Source organism: Oryzias melastigma, linkage group LG13, assembly GCF_002922805.2.
Source record: "Oryzias melastigma strain HK-1 linkage group LG13, ASM292280v2, whole genome shotgun sequence".
In the NCBI taxonomy this organism is placed as follows: domain Eukaryota; kingdom Metazoa; phylum Chordata; class Actinopteri; order Beloniformes; family Adrianichthyidae; genus Oryzias; species Oryzias melastigma.
The window spans coordinates 29,974,875-29,995,941 of record NC_050524.1 but is presented as its reverse complement, the minus strand read 5'-3'; the positions used below and the strand labels follow the sequence as shown (position 1 = coordinate 29,995,941).

The 21,067-nt window shown below is 39.8% G+C and overlaps 1 protein-coding gene across 2 annotated transcripts in view; it reads left to right on the top strand.

Moving 5' to 3' along the window:
• The window catches only part of ssh2a (slingshot protein phosphatase 2a), a 37,736-nt gene that overhangs the window by 7,018 nt on the left and 9,651 nt on the right, over positions 1–21,067 (top strand). The window contains exons 1-4 of one of the 2 annotated variants that reach the window (XM_024276640.2): positions 10,697–11,326; positions 19,303–19,415; positions 19,869–19,933; positions 20,352–20,473. In XM_024276640.2, coding sequence (XP_024132408.1) covers positions 11,199–11,326; positions 19,303–19,415; positions 19,869–19,933; positions 20,352–20,473 — 428 coding nt within the window. In that variant the 5' untranslated portion in view covers positions 10,697–11,198. Of the gene's footprint in view, positions 1–10,696; positions 11,327–19,302; positions 19,416–19,868; positions 19,934–20,351; positions 20,474–21,067 lie in introns of those variants that run through there. The other variant, XM_024276641.2, reaches the window with a different exon arrangement.

Genomic DNA, 21,067 nt, shown 5'->3' with positions numbered 1-21,067 from the left:
GAATATTATTTTAGATACATTTTAATGTTTACAAGAACAATAACTCTTAAAAGGTATCATGTTTTGAGTTTTAGTTAGCGCTGCTATGTTGAACAATTTACTTTGAACACACACAAGTTGTCAGTATCCAAAAACCGGTCGGGCCAACTCCATGTCAGTGGACCAGCCCACAACTCAGATTCTGAAATTGATAGCTGGAAACTGCAGTTGTTAGCTGAAGATTCTCCAGTTGATAGCTGAAAACACTGCAGTTGATAGCTGAAAATGCTCCAGTTGATAGCTGAAGATACTGAAATTGATAGCTGAAAACCCTGCAGTTGTTAGCTGAAGATGCTGAAATTGATAGCTGAAAACCCTGCAGTTGATAGCTGAAAATACTCCAGTTGATAGCTGAAAACACTGCAGTTGATAGCTGAAAACACTGCAGTTGATAGCTGAAAATGCTCCAGTTGATAGCTGAAAACCCTGCAGTTGATAGCTGAAGATACTGAAATTGATAGCTGAAAACCCTGCAGTTGTTAGCTGAAGATGCTGAAATTGATAGCTGAAAACCGTGCAGTTGATAGCTGAAAACACTGCAGTTGATAGCTGAAAACACTGCAGTTGATAGCTGAAAATGCTGCAGTTGATTGCTGAAAATGCTGCAGTTGATAGCTGAAAAAACTGCAGTTGATAGCTGAAAACGCTGCAGTTGATAGCTGAAAACACTGCAGTTGATAGCTGAAAATGCTCCAGTTGATAGCTGAAAATGCTGCAGTTGATAGCTGAAGATACTGAAATTGATAGCTGAAAACACTGCAGTTGATAGCTGAAAATGCTGCAGTTGATAGCTGTAGATGCTGAAATTGATAGCTGAAAACACTGAAGCTGATAGCCAGCTAAAATATTAGTTAGATGCCAAATTAGCCTAAAAAATTGAAAAAAAACCTCAATCAGCCAAAATAGCTAGCATGTAGCTGAAATATTAGCTAAACTTCAAAATAGCCTAAAAAACTGCTAAATGCCAAAAAAAGACAAAAAAGTTACCAGAACGCCATTTTAACTTTCAACTTTACAACACTCTGACTCTATATAATATAAAGTAACGATTAATCGACTATTAAATTAGTCGTCGACTATTTTAATAGTTAATTCGTCATCGAATAGTCGACTAATCGTGGCAGCCCTAATATAGTCAATGATCTAAAGCAGAGATGCTTCAGCTCCTTAAGGCTGCAGAGATGCTTATGTTTAGTCCCACTGAAAGCATAAAAGTAAATGTTTATGAACCTTTGTCACACTTGAAAATGGACAGTTTATTATCCAGCTTTAAAAAAAGTAATTGGTCCAAAACAAATAAAAACCTTCTCCAAAGGAGTCACTATCCAAGAGTAAATTCCCGTACATTTCTTGAAGTTATTATGTGGTACTGGTTTAACTCTGTGGAACCTGCTAGAAAGGATTTAAAGTTGCATCACATGCTTGATTTTTGAAACATGAGTACCTCACCCCTGCCCTCCAGTACAGCCCAGCAGTGATTACAGAGCCATGTGGTCCCCATTATCTGTTGAAGTCATACTCATGGATGAGTGCCTGCAAACACACATACTCATAGCAGCTCATAGCCTCTTCCCCCCCTCCCTATTGCAAAATGCGTTACCTTTTGGCACAGCCACCAAGCTCTCAATTTCATTCTGACTTAACTGAAACGTAGGGTGTAGCCAAAGGGGGGACTGACTGAGTGACCTCTGATATGTGTTATATAAGCGCCCCGGACCAGATAACTGAGAACAGCTCCCAACAATTTAGGAGCAGGTCCAGGATCTTGTAGGAACCACAGAGTTTGAAGGCAAGTTTCACTGCAGTGCTTTGCTTTCTTCTCCTCGTAAGGCTGTGTAAGCCCGCTGCTCGATGGCACTGAAGTAAAGCGAGGCAGTAATGAGTCTCGGCCACACGCCGTTGCTTCAGCGCTGAAACCGACCGTCAAGGACAGAGGCATCAAGGATGCTTTTACGCTAATAGCTAGTTTACTTTTTCCAAGGATTTCTGTCAGTTTGTGAACACATAGGGAGGGGCTTGCCAGATGTTTTACTGATGCTTTACTAAAACCCATTTTAGAACCAAATGTGTTAATAGTCGATGCCATGGCATGAAAGCACACAAGCTGTTTACCGTCTGAATGGAACCACCTTTTCTTTCAAACACATTTATGAGAATACTTATTATTTTATTGTCTGCGCACGTGAATGTCATTGGCGTGTGTAATGCACCATAAAGTGGGTGATGACACACTGCTGAATGAGGGCGAGCACACTCCCATATTTTGCGGTGAAATGTGGTTTCTCTGCTTTAGGGGAACGCAATCTTGTACCTCTGTAGCGCTAACATATGAAAAGTAAAAGGACACGGTTTTAGAGGTGAGACCAAGTCATTGTCCCGCACGGAAGTCTTTCTCCTCAAGTCCTGAGTCGAGACCAATAAATCTCAAGTCAAGGACGAGTCCTACTATTGAATGTTTCAAGTCCTTGAGTCCCTTCCACAACCGAGTAATAATACTAACACAGGAACTGTATTTATTTATCAAAAACCCTGCAAGAATATTCCTCTTTGTGTATGTGTGACAAAGGGGATAAGGGGTTGTTTTATTTTGCCCTAAATTATAACCACCCTGATCTGTCTAACAAGACCTAGTTTACAGTGTTTACTAGTGCTGGGCGATATGGAAAAAATAGTATGTTAGGATATAAATTATTTTATATCACAATAACGATATATAGGGATGTATCGATTCTGTCAAGCCACGATTCAGTTCACAGTTTTAAAGTCACAATTTCAATTTTTTTTTCTCAACACAAAAGTATTTTAAGGCCAAGTGTGTTTTCTTTTTGCCCCTTACATCAAACTGTTTTTCTACTAACACTAAGGATTCAATACAAATAAACAATTATACGTAATACTGAAATGATCACAAATCCTTTCATACTCGGTTCATGTGGTGCTCCGCGTTTGATGGACTGCTCCGCAGTGTGCTTGAGTTTGACACCCCTGCCGTAGGGAATCAACAGTAAACGGGTAAGGGGTTTTAACCAAACACCCAACCACGACTTGGCAGGCTAAAAGATAAATTTGGCCCGCAGGCCCCACTTGGGCACCCCAAGTCATCAAATTAGTCGAGTCTACACTTTTGGCTAAAACTCAATAGCATTGTGCAGCTACATTCAAAATATACTTGTTTGGGTAGGATTTCATTGACATCCAGATTCAGCAGAACTTTATTTCCATTAGAGTTCAACAGAAGGTTGAGGAAGAGGAGAGCTTCTGAGAAAAAAGAAGGCACTTTGTTTGAGTTTGTGTTCTTGTCGCTACGTAAAGTATGTCCTGTTACCTAATGTGCTTCAGGTCAATGTATTGTTGGGTTGGAGCTGATTTATGTTGGGCGTTTAATCAAACTTTGTCCGTCTGTAGTACAAAAAAAACCTTATGTCAATTACAGGAGGTAAATCTGACCTTTTTGTCTTCGTTGGGGTTACCTAATCACACAATTCTTTGATCTGTTTACTATCCCTCCTTCAAAACCACTTCTTTTCTGCAAATGCTTAGGCATACAAGCAAAACAGGTTCATCCAGCCAAGTATTCAGTGAAGTCTGGAACAAGAAGGGCAAGGTTCTGTGACGAACGCTAAGCCAGAGGAAATGCCTCTGACATGCTCTTCTCATGCAAAGGCATGCCCCTTTACAGTTAGAAGCTGTTATTCGTACTTAAGAATCGATGCCTAAACTGGTCTTACTTTGCATATAGGAGTTCATGCACACAGCTCAGTTCCTTCTTAGCTAAAACATATAAAGATGAAGCAGAAATCTGCGTGCCCTTCCTTTTTTCTTTTTAGATTTGATAGCTACACTGCACGTGCAAAAGCTGTCACCTTGACATCGTACGCATGTTTACACGCCTGATTTGCAATTCCATTTTTATCCGTGAATTGCTGCAAACATTACTCTACTTAGGATTTGCATCAATAAACATTGTTCAGAACACCACAAAGAAAAAACAGGGGAATAAAAGCAATACCAAAGAAGAACAATTTTACATTCGCCTAAAATAAAACTTTTGGTTGGAATCTAGTAAAGTAGATAGAAGGAACAACAAAGAAATAATCAGCCATATCTAAGCACAAGTGTAAAAATCTCTGGATAACATATGTGAAGATGTTTTGGATTTTCAAGCAAGTATTCTGCAGAATATACACTTTTCAAAGGAGACGACCAAGCTCCACTCAGATAGCCCAAAAACTAGGAGTCAAAGCAGAATTTAAGGTGACATTTGAGGAATACGAAGAACCAGAAGTATTTTAAGTTTCTAAAATAGAAGTAACACTGGAGATGTCACCAGTGACACTTAGATAACACATAACTCTTAGACCGTTTATGCAATTAACCTAATTCCAACAGATTCTGAGGTGGATGATAGAAGGTTTGAAGACTGGCTTTGCACCCATACAAAACACACTTTACATAAATAAAAAATGTACTTAATGTGGTTATTCAGGACATACAATGAGGCTAAAGCAGACAGGAGTTACATTTGGCCTCTATTATTTTAGCTTAAAGCGCAGTAGTGTCAGATATTTTTAACAAATGAGAAAAAAAAAATTTGTTGAAATACTTATTTTGTTTTTGAAAAAGAGAGAATCATACTTACAGTTTTAGTGTACATGACATGCTTTGCCCAAATATAAAGAAGTATATGAATCAAAACGTATTTAATGAGTTATTAATATGAAATGTGTTATAGTAACATGTTGTTTAACAACAATTTTCTATTTGTGTTTCCTATTTCTTATCAATTTTGACCTAAAATGGATCCAGGACATCTTTATCCCAAACTTCCACCACTGTGACTCAGAGATAAATACCTGGTACTGAACAGTGTTGGGGAAGTTTTCCAGATTCCTTGTATTTCTTCATGATAATCAAGTGTAAATTAAATATGTGTACAAACAAACAAGTAAACAAGAATGAATGTCAAACACATTTACATTTTAGTTTGATAAAGTTCAGTCCACTGTTGTTTTTCCACATCAGAATAATGCAAACGTAAAATTATCTGAACACTTTACCACACCGTCTTAAGGTATACATCAATTCTATTCTGCCTCAGACAGATGCATCTGGTTGGATCATGGGAATAGGAATGGATTAAAATCCTGTTAGTTGAGTTTTTAACATGTATTTGTGGCATTTTTCTTATGAAAGAGAACAAATGTAATAAGAAATAATTATGTTTTTACATTTCTGAGTATTTCTCCTTTTAAATCAGTCAAACTGTCTTGGACAGACTCTGTCTGAATGAATGATCTTCTTTCCATCAACAGCTCTGCTGCACATGCACTAAACCCTCATCTGTTCCTAGTGTCTAGTTCAGGTTCTGGAGAAGAGAAGATGGTATCTTCACATTGACTGCAGTCAAATGAGCCGCCGTTCACATTTCTGTGGTCAAATCAGCATCACTGGATTTTTGGTGTGAGTTTCATCCAATACTTACGGTAGCAGGACTGAGAACGCTGGAAAATCTCCACCAGACTCCACGGAGCTTCTTGATGTGACCACGGAAATGTGAACGGCGGCTCATTTGACCGCAGTTGGAAAGGATTGTAAATCAATGAAAGAGCATTTTGATGTTAGCTTTGATTATTTTATCAAGAACTCTGAGAAACCAATGATTGAATGTATTGATCACAGTCAATAAACATTGGAGAATTAGCTAAAAGAGTCTTTGGTGAACTGGAAGGAGAAAGAATCAGGATTTTGGAGGAAGTTCTGTCCATGAAGATCTTCACTTCCTCGTCCAGCTGACATCCGGATCAGAACCATACGGCTGGACATTACTGATATTGATGGACATTTTTATGTAGCAACAGTGAAGATTTAAGCCAGCAAGAAACAGAGCTATGATAATCAGACTGGGGCGATCAGGGGTGGAGCTACTCAGCTCCAAAAGCCACGCCCCCTCAGAGGAGATTTTGGAAACGGAGACTTCAGATCAACATGAAAAATGGCTTTTTAAGACATTTAGGTTGTGGAATTTTGGTTAAAAACTTCACAATCATGATTAAAACACTACTGGGAAAGTTTTTTTTTTAAATAAAAAAATAGTATAGCGGTAACTTTAAGAAAAATAGATGTATATTGACAACTCTTTCTCATGAAGATTTAGAATGGGGTTTAAGACAATGTTTAAATGTGGCTAAAACTGTGGATGGACATATAGGTGGTAAAGGTCACGGTAAACTGCACCTCAACAGTTAGAAGCTGGTGTATGTTTAGCTCCCTCTTATCTTGCTGTTAAGACGGCTCCGTGTCTCCTGGTAAGTGCGTCTGCTTAAGTTAAGTGAGCCATGTTGTCTGCAAACATTTGAACTGAAAGCAAGCTGTTTACTCGTTCTATTTTCATATTTGAATATACAACATGTTGTTGCCTCCACTGTTGTTGCTTTCCAGTGGAAAAGGTCTGGTTTGGTAAAGCTGTGTGCAGCTTAGATATGTATTAGTCAGTGGCATGCATGTTGTGTGTGTTTTTTATCTTAAAACACAATGTCAACAGTAACCCATTTCCAGCTCCACAGCTGGCGTTATTTACTTATTTAAGAGGGTAGTAGAATGACTAGACTCTTTTTCTCTCTCACGCACACATGCACATGCGTATGCGCATGCACGCACGGAGACGGCCATAAATATTCCACCTGAATATTTATGCCCATACCCTTCAAGTAGCAATAGAAAGCATGTTTGTGTATGTTGTCCACACCAGCGTATTGCTCTGAAGTTTCCCCGTCCGCGAATCATAACCGAATGTCTGTAGATTTGATGACACCAAACACCTGACAGGAGCACCTGAGAATCTGTGTTTGTGTGCCAAACAGGCAGGAAAAAGTCCTTCTCAGAACTCACTGGACGGCCTTCTGCGTGACACAGGTTTTACATAAAGTTACGGTTAGACGAAGCGTTGGAGCGCAGGTGATCGTTTTGTGATGCAAACAATTCAGCTCCCGGCAGAAAACATTTAGAGTCTCGAGTTTAAACACGCAAGCAAGTGCTGCTGGCTTTTGCGTGTTCACTGTGGAGAGTCAAAAACTTCTTGAAATGTCAAGTATTTTCTAACAGCTGTAATCATTTGAGAAATGACAGTGGATGGGTGATTGTTCCTACAGCAGTAGGCTATAGCATGTTCAAAATTATAAATAAATTGAGAGTATTTAGGTGTAGAAGCTGCTAAATCAATGACATTAAGTGTTCAGTTTAAAATGCAGCTGAGTTTAAAAAAGTGAACATGTTTTTAAGCATTTAGCTTTGAATTTCTGAAAGAAATTCCCAACCAAGAAACCCAACCAAACTTGGATTGCATTGACTACATGTAAACTTGACAGTATTTTTGACTGTTTTTTATAATTTATGGGATTTCCTGGTAAAATAAAATAAATACAAAATAAAACAAACCTCATGGACTGCCAAAAAATAGATGACCATGCTTGTTGGAGAAGATATACTGACTTTGAAAATATTTTTTTTTCTTGTAATGATTATCATAAAGGATAAGGTACAACAAAGTATTTAAGGAAGTCTGTAACTCATCAAAGGCTAACTAATGTCTCTGATCTCGACCTCACAAGAGACGGTGAGTAAGCGTGGACTGGAATGTCCTTGTTTGTTGAGCCAAACTTGTGTTGCATAACACAACTTCTCTGTCAGACGTGCTATTGATGATTCCAGTGCTTTGGAAAACTGTCAAAACACTAAAACAAGCCCTCCTCGAGAAACGTAAAGCAAAAGCGGCTGTGCTCTGAGTCACAAGTCCTCTGCAGCAGATGTTTTAGTTCACGATTTACTGCGCTTGGCGCTCACTGGTGTCGGTATATGATGATGAGGAGGGCTGCAGTTTTTATTGTGTTTTCGAATTGTTGCAGGCTCACACAGAACCAGGGCCCGCTGGCACACCCTCTAGAATGTAAAATCTTTATTGGCTATAAAACGAATCAAAACAGTGTTGCCATCACACAGTGGGAAGGATTAGGGTACTAGATGTCTTCATTGGAGCCTCACTCCAATGGAAATCCTAATTTTTATGTTTTTAACATGTTATTGTAGTATTTTTCTGATGATGGAGGACGTATGTGAAGAAAATTAAGCTCAAAGTTGCATTTTTGAAGTACTCCTTTAATCAATAATTATGAATCAGGAGCAGATTAAAAAATGCAAGAGATTTAAGAGATTACTTGTGACATAAAAAATACACTCAGCGGAACACAAGCTTCCACAACACATTCTCATCCCCAAGTTGTCACATATTGACGTTTGGCTACAGCCCCCTCCATGTCACTTTTTAACATTTGGGGTGTTCTCAAATTGTCTTTTTTGATGTGCTGGCTGTACGTAAAATCAAGGGTCTGCAACCCTCGGGACGCGCTACCTGGGTAACGGATGCAGTACCGGATACAGTGTGCACTAGTCTTCGGGAGGCATCCAGTACCGGTACTGGGTTAGGGTACCGTACTAATACCCTTGATTTTACGAACAGCCAGCACGTACCCTAACCTTAACGCTGTACTGGTTTCTGTCTGGTTCACACCCGGTACCGCATCTGGTCCGGTGTCGAGTTAGGGTCTAGGTTTGGATACCAGTGCACCAAGTGTCACGGTACTGGACTGTTTGTGATTTGCGGCCTGGAGGTTCGGGACCTGTGATTTAATGGGAACATCCACTACGTCAAAAAAAATGATGAGTCAAAAAGTGACATGGAGGGGTTCTTAACCAAACATCAGTATGTGACAACTTTGGAGTGAGAATGTGTTGACTTCCTGCTCCACTCCATTCTGATACCTCTGCTTCAAACGACTAGATTCTTGCATTGTTTTTCTTGTCCGAGCTGGAATCTAGCTCAAAACAACTGAATATCTCCAATATTGCTCGCCATTTTTGTTGCACAGGTAATGTTAGATTGAGCAATTCGTGTTCAAGCAACCACTTCCAATGAAGTCCATGAAAATTCACCTTTAGAAACTCACGTATTTACGTGTAGCTCTACATGTTTTTAACTCTGGTGCTATCTCATGGGGTCCAGATGACCCCACCCTTACATTGACAGGTTATCCCTCCTATGACAAAGGTGGACAGGATCTCATGTCTGCTATGGACACCAGTGAAAATCAAAAATCACAGGGAAAAAAAGTCAATTGCGTTGTCCTGTGGGTTCCAGGTAACCCCACTCCCAACGTTAATGTGTCTACGATACCACACATTTACAAAATGTGTGGCGCGTTGCAAGTTAAACCATGTTGAACTTTGACTAATCAGGGACTCTGACTTGGTAGACACTCATAGATGGTGTCCTTTTTAATTCACAGAAGTGCCAACTGTTTGAACATCCATCATGGAGGAGAAATTAACTATAGCAGTTTGTGCTCAGATGGATTCTATGACATAAAGTCTTACATGTATCAGAATAGAGATGAAAGAAAAGGTCTGGAGCAAGATTTGCACTGCTTTGACATTTCACACCAATCTTTTTTCTTTTTTTTTTGTTCTTTTTCCAACTGTAGGTGGCAAACATGGGATAGTAAATAGGAGAAAAAGAAAAATATCCTCCCCCTGCTTGTCCAGTATAAACACCATGGGCTAAACTGGCTCAAGATCAGGCATTTAGCATGAGGGCTGTAAGCTAGTGTGTAAACGGAGAGCTCTCAGCAGTGAGGAAATGATACGTCCCATAGACGTATTATTATTATTTGGACGAAGCGAGGTGTCGACGTCACCCATAGAAAAGGGCTCATCTCTGGCCCTCGCAAAATCAGGCCAAAGCCGTCACCATGGCTTCCTGATACGTCTGCCGCCATTTTGAAACCAGTCAACAGGGATTTGTCCAAGTCAGTCTGAGTCACATTTTTAGAGGTACTACTGTCACCAATCATGAGTGAGCTTGTTTGAACTCCACACCCCTTCGACTGAAAGCGGGCTTGGGAGAAGCTCTCAATCAAACGTTTGAGGTGGGGCCAGCAGGCACCACATGCTGTTACTGAGGCATCTGATTGGTTAGTTTATAACTTGAATAACTTGTGATTAAAAAAAAATAAATCTTTAAAAAAGATAATTGGCTTAAAAATATGTTAAGAAGAAGGAATCAGGAATGACTGAGAAATAACTGTCTATTTCTCAATAGAAGTCTACGCGATTTTGACACTCTTGGAACCAGCAGGTACTTCCTGTTTGGAACAGAAGAGAGGAGTAAACAGTCAATGGTTGTTCCACGCCCACACTCAGGCGAATTTCTAATGAACTACTGTTACTCTGGAAAAAAAATTAAAAGATCAAACGCTTTAACAATAGATCTTGATTTACCTGTTTCATATAATTTCCTTGTTGTTTATTTACTTTTTATGTAACAACAGCCTCAAAGTACATGTAGGTGTAAAAACAAAGTCTGATTGCAAAACTAAAATCCTATATGGGTTTAATTGACTTGGTTACATTAGCTTGAATAATAATAATAATAGTAATCACACCCTTTTCGGGCTCTAGGATACAGTCTGTCTGCTGTTGGCCAACAGGCAGGAATTCATGGAAGCTTTTTTCCCTGGTGGGCGCGTTCCCGATAGGCGCGCTCGTCTAAGTGAAATGCTGCAGTAAACACTCCGCCTGTCAGAGTTTGGAAAACAGCAAACCCACTGGACGCTTCAGCGGATAGGAGCCGCTGGAGCTGGGCGGTCCTTTTTTAAGCTCCTCCTCCTCCCAGCTTCCCTACCGAAAGCACATGTCTGCAGGCTCCGCCCCTCCGTCACTTCCCGGGACAGGACAGAGTCGGCTAAAGTCATTAGTGTCAGAACCGCACGCGGGGACGGCTCAGCAGCCATGAATCATGAGTGAGCGGTCCAGAAACGGCTCCGGCATGGGCTCCTCGGTCGCTTTCTTGGGGAGCCAGGCTTCTTTGCTGTCGGAAGTAGAACCTAAACCCCCCCGCCGCTCTCTTCACTGAAACTTTGAAGCGAACTCCTTGACTTTAGGATTATTTCGCTTCTCAGCAACCTCAAAGCTTCAAGAAAGACGGGACTACTCTCTCCTCCTCCTCCTCGTGTTCCGCCGGAGCGCATGACCCAGTAAGAGAAGGAAAAGTTCTCCCTCCAGGGGGGAAGCACCTGACACTCCTCTCCCGCCTCGGTCTCCCCGCCGACATGACCCTTGGATCGGTTCCCGGCTCCGACGACTCGTCGGCGGTCAGCTTTTGCTCGTGCTGCGGAGCCAAGATGGTGCCCGACCTCAGCGACGACGCAGTGGCGTCCAAGAACCACATCAACCAGCTGTAAGTCTGAAACAGATACTTTCACTGGAATATGACCATTACCAACAAGAAATACTTCAATCAACTGTAAAACAGAGTCTAAATAGTTGCACTTTTGTTAGTTGTCAGCCATAAAAAACTTTGGTTGATTCGTAGGAGTGTAACGATAAATCGTGAATCGATTTCTTTTCCTACGATCCAACCGGATCAATCTGTTTGAGGCAGAATCATAGTTTCAAAATATAGTAATCAATCTTTGGAAATATAATTTAAAATGACACATATATTTGCCTTTAATTCTTGTTTGTACACATTTAATTTACAGGGAAATTTCCTAGGATATTGCACTGTTCAGTACCATTTATGTATCTCTGAGTCACACTGGTTGAAGTTTTATAAATTAAATTGTTCAAAATGAGCTAATATCGATAAAGGCTGGGAATCACTGGGTACCTCAAGATACGATGCGATACATGGCTCACGATATAACTAGTGCTGGCACAAACGATTCTTTTAATAGTCGACTAATCACCGATTATTTTTTCCGTTTAGTCAACTAATCGGGTCATGCGCAAAGTGGGTGTAAAACACAAATCTTAACCATCAATAGCTTTAAACTAACTAAAAACTTGATATATAGCATTACCTGGAATATTGCTAGTGGGAATGCTGTAAGCTGAATTTGCCTGCTGAAGATTCTAGTGTTGATAGCTAAAAACGCTGAAGCTGAGAGCCAGCTAAAATATTAGGTAAATAGCAAATTAATCTAAGAAACTGAAAAAAGGCCTAAATTAGCTAAAACAGCTAGCATGTAGCTAGAATATTAGCTAAACTCCAACATAGCCTAGAAAACCTTAATAAATGCCTAAATAGTCCAAAAAGCCATTGTAACTTTTAACTGTACTACACTCCTATTCCATGTAATATAAAGTTACGATTAATCGACTCTTAAATTAGTCATGAAATATTTTAATAGTCGCTTAGTCGACTAATCTTGGCAGCTTTACTAATAACTCACAATGTGTACAAGAACATATTTTTTAGGAAAATATATCCCCATTTATTTTTTTAGCTTCAACATAGTCATAATAAGGTTCTTATTTTACACAACAAATAATGGACACCTTTGTACAAATCAGTAATACTATGTCTTTGATAAGCATTGACACCAACTGAATTGGGATTATTTGTAAAATTCAATGTTAACAATCATAAAGAGGAACAGAATTGTCTCTACTTCGAACAAAATTGTTGTAAACAACAGAACAAAAATCAGATCATTTAAGTAGCTGCCAGACACAATGGTGCCCGTGACAGCCATTCTTGAACCGCGCGCCCCCTAATCAACCCACCTGACGGCTATAACGTTTTAACGTCTTCAAACGAAAATAAAAGATCAATACTTAGTGAGAACATATCAATAATCAATCGCAGGTCTAAACATTGCAATATATCGCAATATTGATATTTTGGTTCACTCCTACTATCGACTGATCATCAGATTGCCAACCACAAATTATGATATGAATCAAATCATTGAAACAAATCGTTACACCACTATTTTATCTGTGAAATCATCCGGTGACGCAGCAGGGATTTTCTCTTCTCCGTTCCAACTTAGAACCCATTGCTCCAAATTTCCTGTGAGTCACCACACCTGTCATGCAGGTTCAGGAACACGGTGATAAAGTTCTCCCTCCATGACTAACGCTGCACTTAAACACCTTACTTCTGCCTCGACCAAGACGCGACGGCAGGAATATTTGATCACACTCTTTCTTCACCTGGCTTTGTTTTGTTTCATGCTCTAGCTTTGGATAATGGCTCCTCTGTTGTTGGGTAAAGCAGGACTGACCCGCGTGTTTACTCTTTGAATTAATGCAACGAGTCACCACCAGTGAGGCTGCAATCTAAATATGTAAATGAAAAGATAACATACTTTTTCATGTTTTTGTATTTTTTCTTTAAGCTAGTATTGTAAAGTTTTATCTCAAACAAAAGCAAGGCTCTGTGGTGGTAATGCATTCTGTTGTCTTATCTGTTATCTCTGCGTCTGCAGACTCCTAAGAAAAGTGCCTCCTCTTTGTGAATGGACCCGGGGTTTGTTGACTTGTACATGTGGTCTGTCCTTAAGCACAGATCAAAGGCTAGTCTGTTCTTGCATTTCTTAGCACTCTCGATAAGTTTTCCATTTTAGAGAAGACAAAAGAAATCAATCGTTTAAGGATAACACAACTTTTACTTCAATCAAAATCAGCTCATGTGGAGGATTTATTTTGCTTCTTTTTAAACCACTAGTGTGGATTTTCTGTGGTTCTCAGGAAGGTGTTTGTTCTGGTTGTATTGTTTTTTTTCCGCTGTTTTGCATATGATGTTCTGGTAAAACTATTGAACAAGCTGGACCTATGTTTTTGTTGAACATTCGACTGTAAGACTGTATTCTTATAAATAAATCAGTGATGAGTCTGTAATGCTCTGCACAGGTGTACACACATGCGTTCTTGCAAATCCAGTGCCCTTGCACACTTGTTTATAAAATATTTTTTATGGACTCATGTTTTTCCACCCTCTCTCTGGATAATTACAAACCACGCGACTCCTGCTTGAGTCAAGTGTTACCTGTGGCAACGGAAGCACTATTGTTATGTCACCAGGTCTAGAGATGCTGGTAAACTCTTCTTCCGCTCTGCCTGCCCGCTTGTGTTCCACATGTGTTTTCCAACGAACACTGGAAACACGCAATGAGGAAGTGAGCATAAGGGATATGTGCAGCTAGGTTATTATTTGTTGTTACTCTTTGGCATTGAAAAAAAAATCTTTGACGGTTGAATTGATTCAAACACAATAAATGTGACTTTATATTTAGTTTCATCACTCTTAATCATTTAAGACCTGGTCTGCCACAGGAACCACTGATACTCTTAAAGTGGACATAGAATAGTTACAGAGATATTATATATATATGATGCATTTTGCGACGTACGATATTATTAATCCATTCTGTGATACGATATGACTTGATACATGGACAAAAAAGCAAAACAAAAACAACCAATAGATTATTTTCACTTCACTGCAACAGTTCCATAGTGAGAATGTTTAATGAGCATTCACACTAAAGTGATTCTCCTGCTGCTTTCCTATCAAAACGTTCAGTTTGTTCAGGACATTAATTCTTTTGTTTTTGATAATTATAAACTTGGTAGTTTTACAAATATTAAACCAAATTTGCCCCATGGGAAATTAATGAGAAGGTCTTCACATTTCAAATTACATATATTCATGGGGTATGTTTTCATTTTTTAAAGTAATTTTCAAAACGGTTTGAGTTTACCTTATATTTTAGCAACATGCTAACTTTTTTTGGCTAATTTGATATCTTCTGATGTTTTTATAGGTTCATTTAGAGTTTAGCTTCTTTTTTTTAGCAACATGCTAACGTTTTGACTAATTCAGTTTACTGAGGATTTTTAGGCTATTTTGGAGTTTAGCTGGTATTTAAGCAATGAGCTCGTTTATTTTGGGGTTTTTTTGGCTAATTTTTCATCTACTGATGTTTTTTTTATGTTATATTGCACCTTTAGCTAATATTTTAGCACCATGGTAACATTTTTGGCTAATTTGTTTCTCTTTAACATTTGTTTTTCTTTAGGCTAATATAGGGCTTCTATTTTAACAACAGGCTAACATTTTTGACTAATTTAGTTTACAGAGGAATTTTAAGCTATTTTGGACTTTAGCTATTGTTTAAGCAACACACTAAATATTTTTGCTAAATTGGTATGTATTTGGGATTTTTAATTCATTTTACCAGAAATTTTTCAGAGAAGTAGGTCAACTTCAGTGTTCCTTCTTAGTTCTTTAATGACATTTCCAGTCTTTTAGCAAATTTATTATTTTGTAAACAGCTTTTGCATTTTCAGCAAATCCCTTCAACAGTTAATGTAAATTGCATCACCATTTCCAGTAAAAAGCTTCAACATCTTCATCAACTACTTTAAGGCAAAAAGCATTCACACTAGCATTATAATAAGGGAATGCAACTTTTCTAGCTTGAATAAATAAATGTCAACATATTAGCCAAATGGCATGATGAATCCACCGGAGTAGTCAACAATGTCAAGGGCTCCATCTGATTGGTCAAAAGTGTAAATAAGTCTTTGTTAAAAACATCAAGCTGCCAAGCATATGTATAAACATTGAAGGTAACCATTATTGCAGTTTACGCGCTCTTTTGCAATGCGTATTGCAAATGCAATTAATTTTATGCCTTTTAACCAACATAATCTGTGGTTTTCAAACGATACTGCAGTTACCGATTTTTCAATACATATCTAATATCTTTTACATCCCTGGTGCAGACCCATCTCTGACATACTGTAACTCTTCAATTATGCAATCAACGAAAATCAGCTGGTTATTATGACGCACAGAAAATCGACTTCTCTTTTCGGCTTTGCACCGATTTGCACCACTTCCCAAAAGCTACACATTACTTACGTAAAGTGTTGCTTAACGACACTTTTCTCTGTGACATCATTTCCTGATTTATGTTGATTACGTAAGAACTTCTCTCCTGTAGTGTTGCATATCAACACGATGCTGCTTCTCTTCAATAACATTAATGACATTAATTGTGTAAACGGTTGAGGTCGTTGAAAGAATGTCAACACTAAGTGTTAAATGATAATTTGGCTCACTTTTGTGTATTCTCTACTGTTAGAGGTGTAGTCCAATTCCTTTAACCAATTAATCAAATCAGTGGATTGATCATTTTTTTAAGCTGATATATTTTAAACTAAAAAGTAGTTATTTAATCTGAGTTTTTTTTCAATGTAAATCTCAGAATTTATAATTTTTTTTTTACATTTTTTTTAATTTTCTTCAATTTATGTGACTAGTTATTCATTACTCAATTCTTGGTTAAACCAGGACAGTTTAAATAATTGATATTAAATACAATTCTGTCATGAACTTGTGAATTAACTCCACTAGATTTTCATGTTATTGGCCCTGAACTCCAGCTCTAAAGCTCAGACGCTCACAGCAGGCCGGCCGACCCCTTCCCATGTGTGCGTTTCGGACTCCACTTAAACTCATCTGGCCTTTAGCGTCCCCCCCACCACCAGCACCCAGTTTAGAGCCACCTTTATATTTATCCCGCTCTCCTCTCAGCAGTGACTAATATGGAGAGGGGCTGAAGGAGGGGGTCACCCCGGCTATCTGCCCCACACTGAAGACTGGTCCTTACATAGTGATGATTGTGTCTGTGACAACTGCCCCAGCTGATGCCCCCTCCTTCAGCTCAACAAACCCGATTGGGCTCTAGTGGAAAGACAACCCTCCCACCCCCCTGCCCTTAGTGCTCCTGACCCCCCCATCTGTCACAGTACTGTATCAACAGGACTTGAAGTGAACTTGTTGCCCTATTTCCTTCCTCCTGCTTGTGTGATTCTTCTATTTGTTTGCTTTATTTTTGATCATTAACTTGTATTAAGCTGTCTTTCTTTTTTTTTGGCTCGTTTTACAGGTGCTGATGTTTATTCGTAATTGTTAGTAGTGTTTTTATTTTGAAAAAGACATGTATTTGGATCCTATTCTTCAAAAATCACCAGTCCTTAAAAAACAAAAAAAACAAAGGAATTATTTGAGGAATTATTTATTTAACAGTCTTAAAAGAACTTTTATATTCATAAAAATGCTGATTTATGGCCTTTTTAGCATGAGAAGAAACATAGTTTCATAATAACAGAGTTTGTATTTCTTTATCAGTTATTCCTCCTAAATAAATCGTTCATTTTTGATTGCTTAGAACCGATATTCCCAGAGTTTGTTCTCCGTTTGGCCCCCCAGCTGAGCCCACATAAATTCCTCTGCTGGGGGGTCTGACAGCATCATCATCACTCAGTCCACTTTGTCAGAGACTCTTCTCCGTACAGTAAGCTGTCTGTGCTCCCATGTATACGCTATCAATAGCTTCAACTTTTAAAGGACTGATGTATTTTTAGCAGCTTTTTTGTCTGTGGCAGCCCGCAGCCGTCTGCAGGTGTCTGCATGTGCGCTCTCCACGCGTGATTTTCAGAGAGAGCAGCCGTGTTGCGTTACACGCATCTATACATGGGCGGTACAGTATGTCGGGACAGCAGCAGAGGACGGGAGGATGACACAGCAGCAGAGGAGAGAAATATCAGGAGCTTAAAGTGGGACAGAGCTGCTACAAGTGCAGTCAAATATGGCTGTCCCGATTAGTCGACTAATCCACGACAAATTGACCATTGAAATAGTCAACGACTAATTTAATGGTCGATTAGTCGTTACTTTATATTATATGGAGTCAGAGTGTAGTAAAGTTGAAAGTTAGAATGGGATTATTATAGCTTTTTGGACTATTTTGGCATTTATTAAGGTTTTTTAGGCTATTTTGGAGTTTAGCTAATATTTCAGCGACATGCTAACTGTTTTAGCTAATTTAGGCTTTTGTTTTAGGCTAATTTGGCATTTAGCTATTATTTTAGCTGGCTATCAATTTCAGCATCTTCAGCAGGCAAATTCAGCTTACAGTATTCACACTAGCATTATCACAAGTAATGCTATATATCTAGTTTTTAGTTAGTTTAAAGCTAATGATGGTTAAAATGTGTGCTTTACATTTGTGCATGACCTGATTAGTTGACTAATAGGAAAAAATCATCTGTGATTAGTCGACTATTAAAATAATAGTTTGTGGCAGCACTACAGACAAAAGATGAAACCGGGGGAGGAAAGGGAGGAAACAGCTGGGTCCAGAAGGAGGGGATGATGGGAAATGATGGTGATTGTTTTCACTCCCATCCAGCATTTCTCAGGGAAGCGGCTAAACGGCGTTTCAGACGGGAGAAGCATGTGACAGTGGCGCATAAAGCTGCTCTTCATGAGCTTTAATTAGCTTTCTTGTGTGACGTGTATTTAAATTAAGCGTAAAAAAAACCTCAGATGTTTGCATAATCCGAAGAGACGTGCGTGGTTTGAGCGTCAGCGCCCTGCCAGAGGCTATGAAACTAACCTTTTGTTTTGGGCTGAACAGGTTGGCTTACTCAGTGAATCAGTGATTCCTCCTGTAACAGTAGCGGCGATTGTTCCATTTTGCTCTGAACAAACGGCTGTCAGGTTGGCATAGCTTTACATGTGACCTTTTCAAACATTACCCCTTATTATGCTTATGTTTTTAATCAGAGAAGTTAAAAAAATGTAGCTAAAAGTGGTTTTCTAATTCAGAAAAGTCACATATTTGAATTTCTATCAGTTGTCAGCTCTTGAAAGCCTTTTATTGTTAGGGTTTCTGCTCATCTAAGCTTCATAATATTAGTTTTTGTCTTCTGACTCATGAGATCAGCTCCAGATGTTCATTTTTACTACATATATAATGGTATTTTATTAAATTAATCCCATAGTTGTCATAACCGGTTGTGCAATAAGTTATGAGTGAGTCATGCACCTTTTTTCTGGGTCTGTGGTTAAAACGCTGACCTCAATTTCTGACGCGTCATCTTCAGTCACACCTTCCAGAAAGGAACATTTATTACAAGCCCCTCCAGTGTGGATCCCCGTTTGCTTGCCAGCTCTTATCTGTGCTCAAACATTCGGGAGGGGAGGTGGGGGTTCAGCTCCGACTTCCCTCTCGCACCCCCGGCCTCCTCCCATGCATCCCTCCCTGCTGGCAGCTGTTGCTGTAAGTTTGAGCGTGCCGTCCAGCTGTGTGGAGGAGCAGAGAACATTGTGTTCCGAGTTCACGTCCAGGCCCGGGTCTTGTTTTCAGCTCGGTCGGCTCAAAGGAGCATTGTGACTCTGACAAAACCGCCTTGTTGAGTACGAGCGGAGGACAGCCTGTCCAAAAAAGCCACCATGACTGCGCATCGTTCACAATCACGTCTGCAAATCATCAGATCAATCCGGGAGGCTGGTTTGTTTTGATTTTACTGTCTCATTTCTCCTTCCCCTTTCTTTGTTGTCCTCTTCAGCATCAGCGAGAGCTTCCTCACCGTGAAAGGCGCGGCCCTCTTCCTCCCCCGGGGTAAAAGCCCCACGCCGAACTCCGGGCCTCGCAACAGCCAGCGCAGGAGCAAACACACCGGTAAAAGCACGGCAGACCAACACATAGACGGCAAAACACGCTTATTTCTACTCATTACCTACCCTACCTAATTTTTTTTTACTTAACTATGAATAAAAAAAGGCAGGAATATTATTCCAGTATAAATCAACTTAAACCTTAAATAACTTTCAATATTTTACTCTCCATAAAAATGTGTTTTGTCAAAATTATACAAGTTAGAAATGAGCGTAAGATAACATTGGACCATTAATAACAATAAAATGATCTGGAGGGCCGGATAGAATTACGCGGAGGGCCGGATCCGGCCCCCGGGCCTTGACTTTAACACATGTGATCTATATTACCACTTCACGTGTTATTCTTAGAACATAACTCCTGCGATAAACGAGGGAACTCTGTAAATTTGTCTTAATGAAAGTCTTTGACTCCTGTAGTGATTGTAAACTGTGTGTGGGGATCCTTTCTGTCCAGGCGACCTTCAGAAGCATCTTCAGACCATGTTCACTGTGCTGCGTCCTGAGGACAACATCCGGCTGGTGAGTGTCCCGCACGTCTTCAAAAACGCCGGTAAAGGTCGGCTGCCAGCGTGCTGGTACAACAGGGCGCCGGCCCTCCCCAGTGTCTGGTTTCAGTTCTTTGCTCGGAAACAGAAAGAACTGAAACTTGGCCTATTTTCAAAACGAAAAACACAAGAAAAATGAGAATAAAACCTTATTATGGGCAAACTGTTTTTGATTGACCTCTAAAGCTGTTTGTTTTAACAAAAAACGTCCTTCAGTTCCAGTCAGATACTCTGAACTCGGCTGATTTAGTGTATAAATCCTGGATATCTCCAATCTGAGACACCATCAAACCTAAAAAGCAGAAACACTGAAAGCTTTTCCGTTTAGGCTGAGGATGACTTTGAATTCCCGTCTGCCTCCTCGCCTCATGTCTGTGCTCCTGTTCCCACAGGCCGTGCGTCTGGAGAGCTCGTATCCTCAGGTGACCCGCTACATGGTGGTGGTGTCCACCAACGGCAGACAGGACACAGAGGAGAGCATTGTGCTGGGCATCGACTTTGTCTCCTCTGATAGGTGAGTGGGTGCTGCCTTGTTGTGGCATCAGGACAGCAGAAATTTTGTTCTGGGAACTGATTATTGTTTTCTGTGTTTTAGCTTAAGTTTATTTAATGGTGACTGTTGGACAGAAAACGCTGTGGATTCATATTTATAGTCAAGTATAGATCACACAGGGAATATACTGTGTTTACGTTTAGTCAAAGTTTTTAAGGCTAACGTAAGGTTCACACCGGACGCAGAAGCGAGGTGCGCGGGACTGCCCACGTAACTTTTGCGTCAGTCGACAGGCGAACATGACGGCATTACGAAATTGGGACGCCAATGGTCAGATCGCCGGCTGGCTGCAGCTGACTGGAGGATGTGTGAATGTCTCCGGATAGGTGTGGTGTGTATATCAAGTGCCACCAGCTGCTGGGAGTTTATTAAAAGCGGACCATGTCAATGATGTAAAAAATTGCGTGGCTGCATAAAATCTTGCATATTCTGCGATGGCTGTTGTATTTGTGACTATAAACTCAGCATTATCATGTCTATTGGATCCTGTTTAGTCAGACTCTGAGTTTTGACCGTTTTTGCCTGATTTTTTTTGTCTGTTTGTTGCCCTCCAGC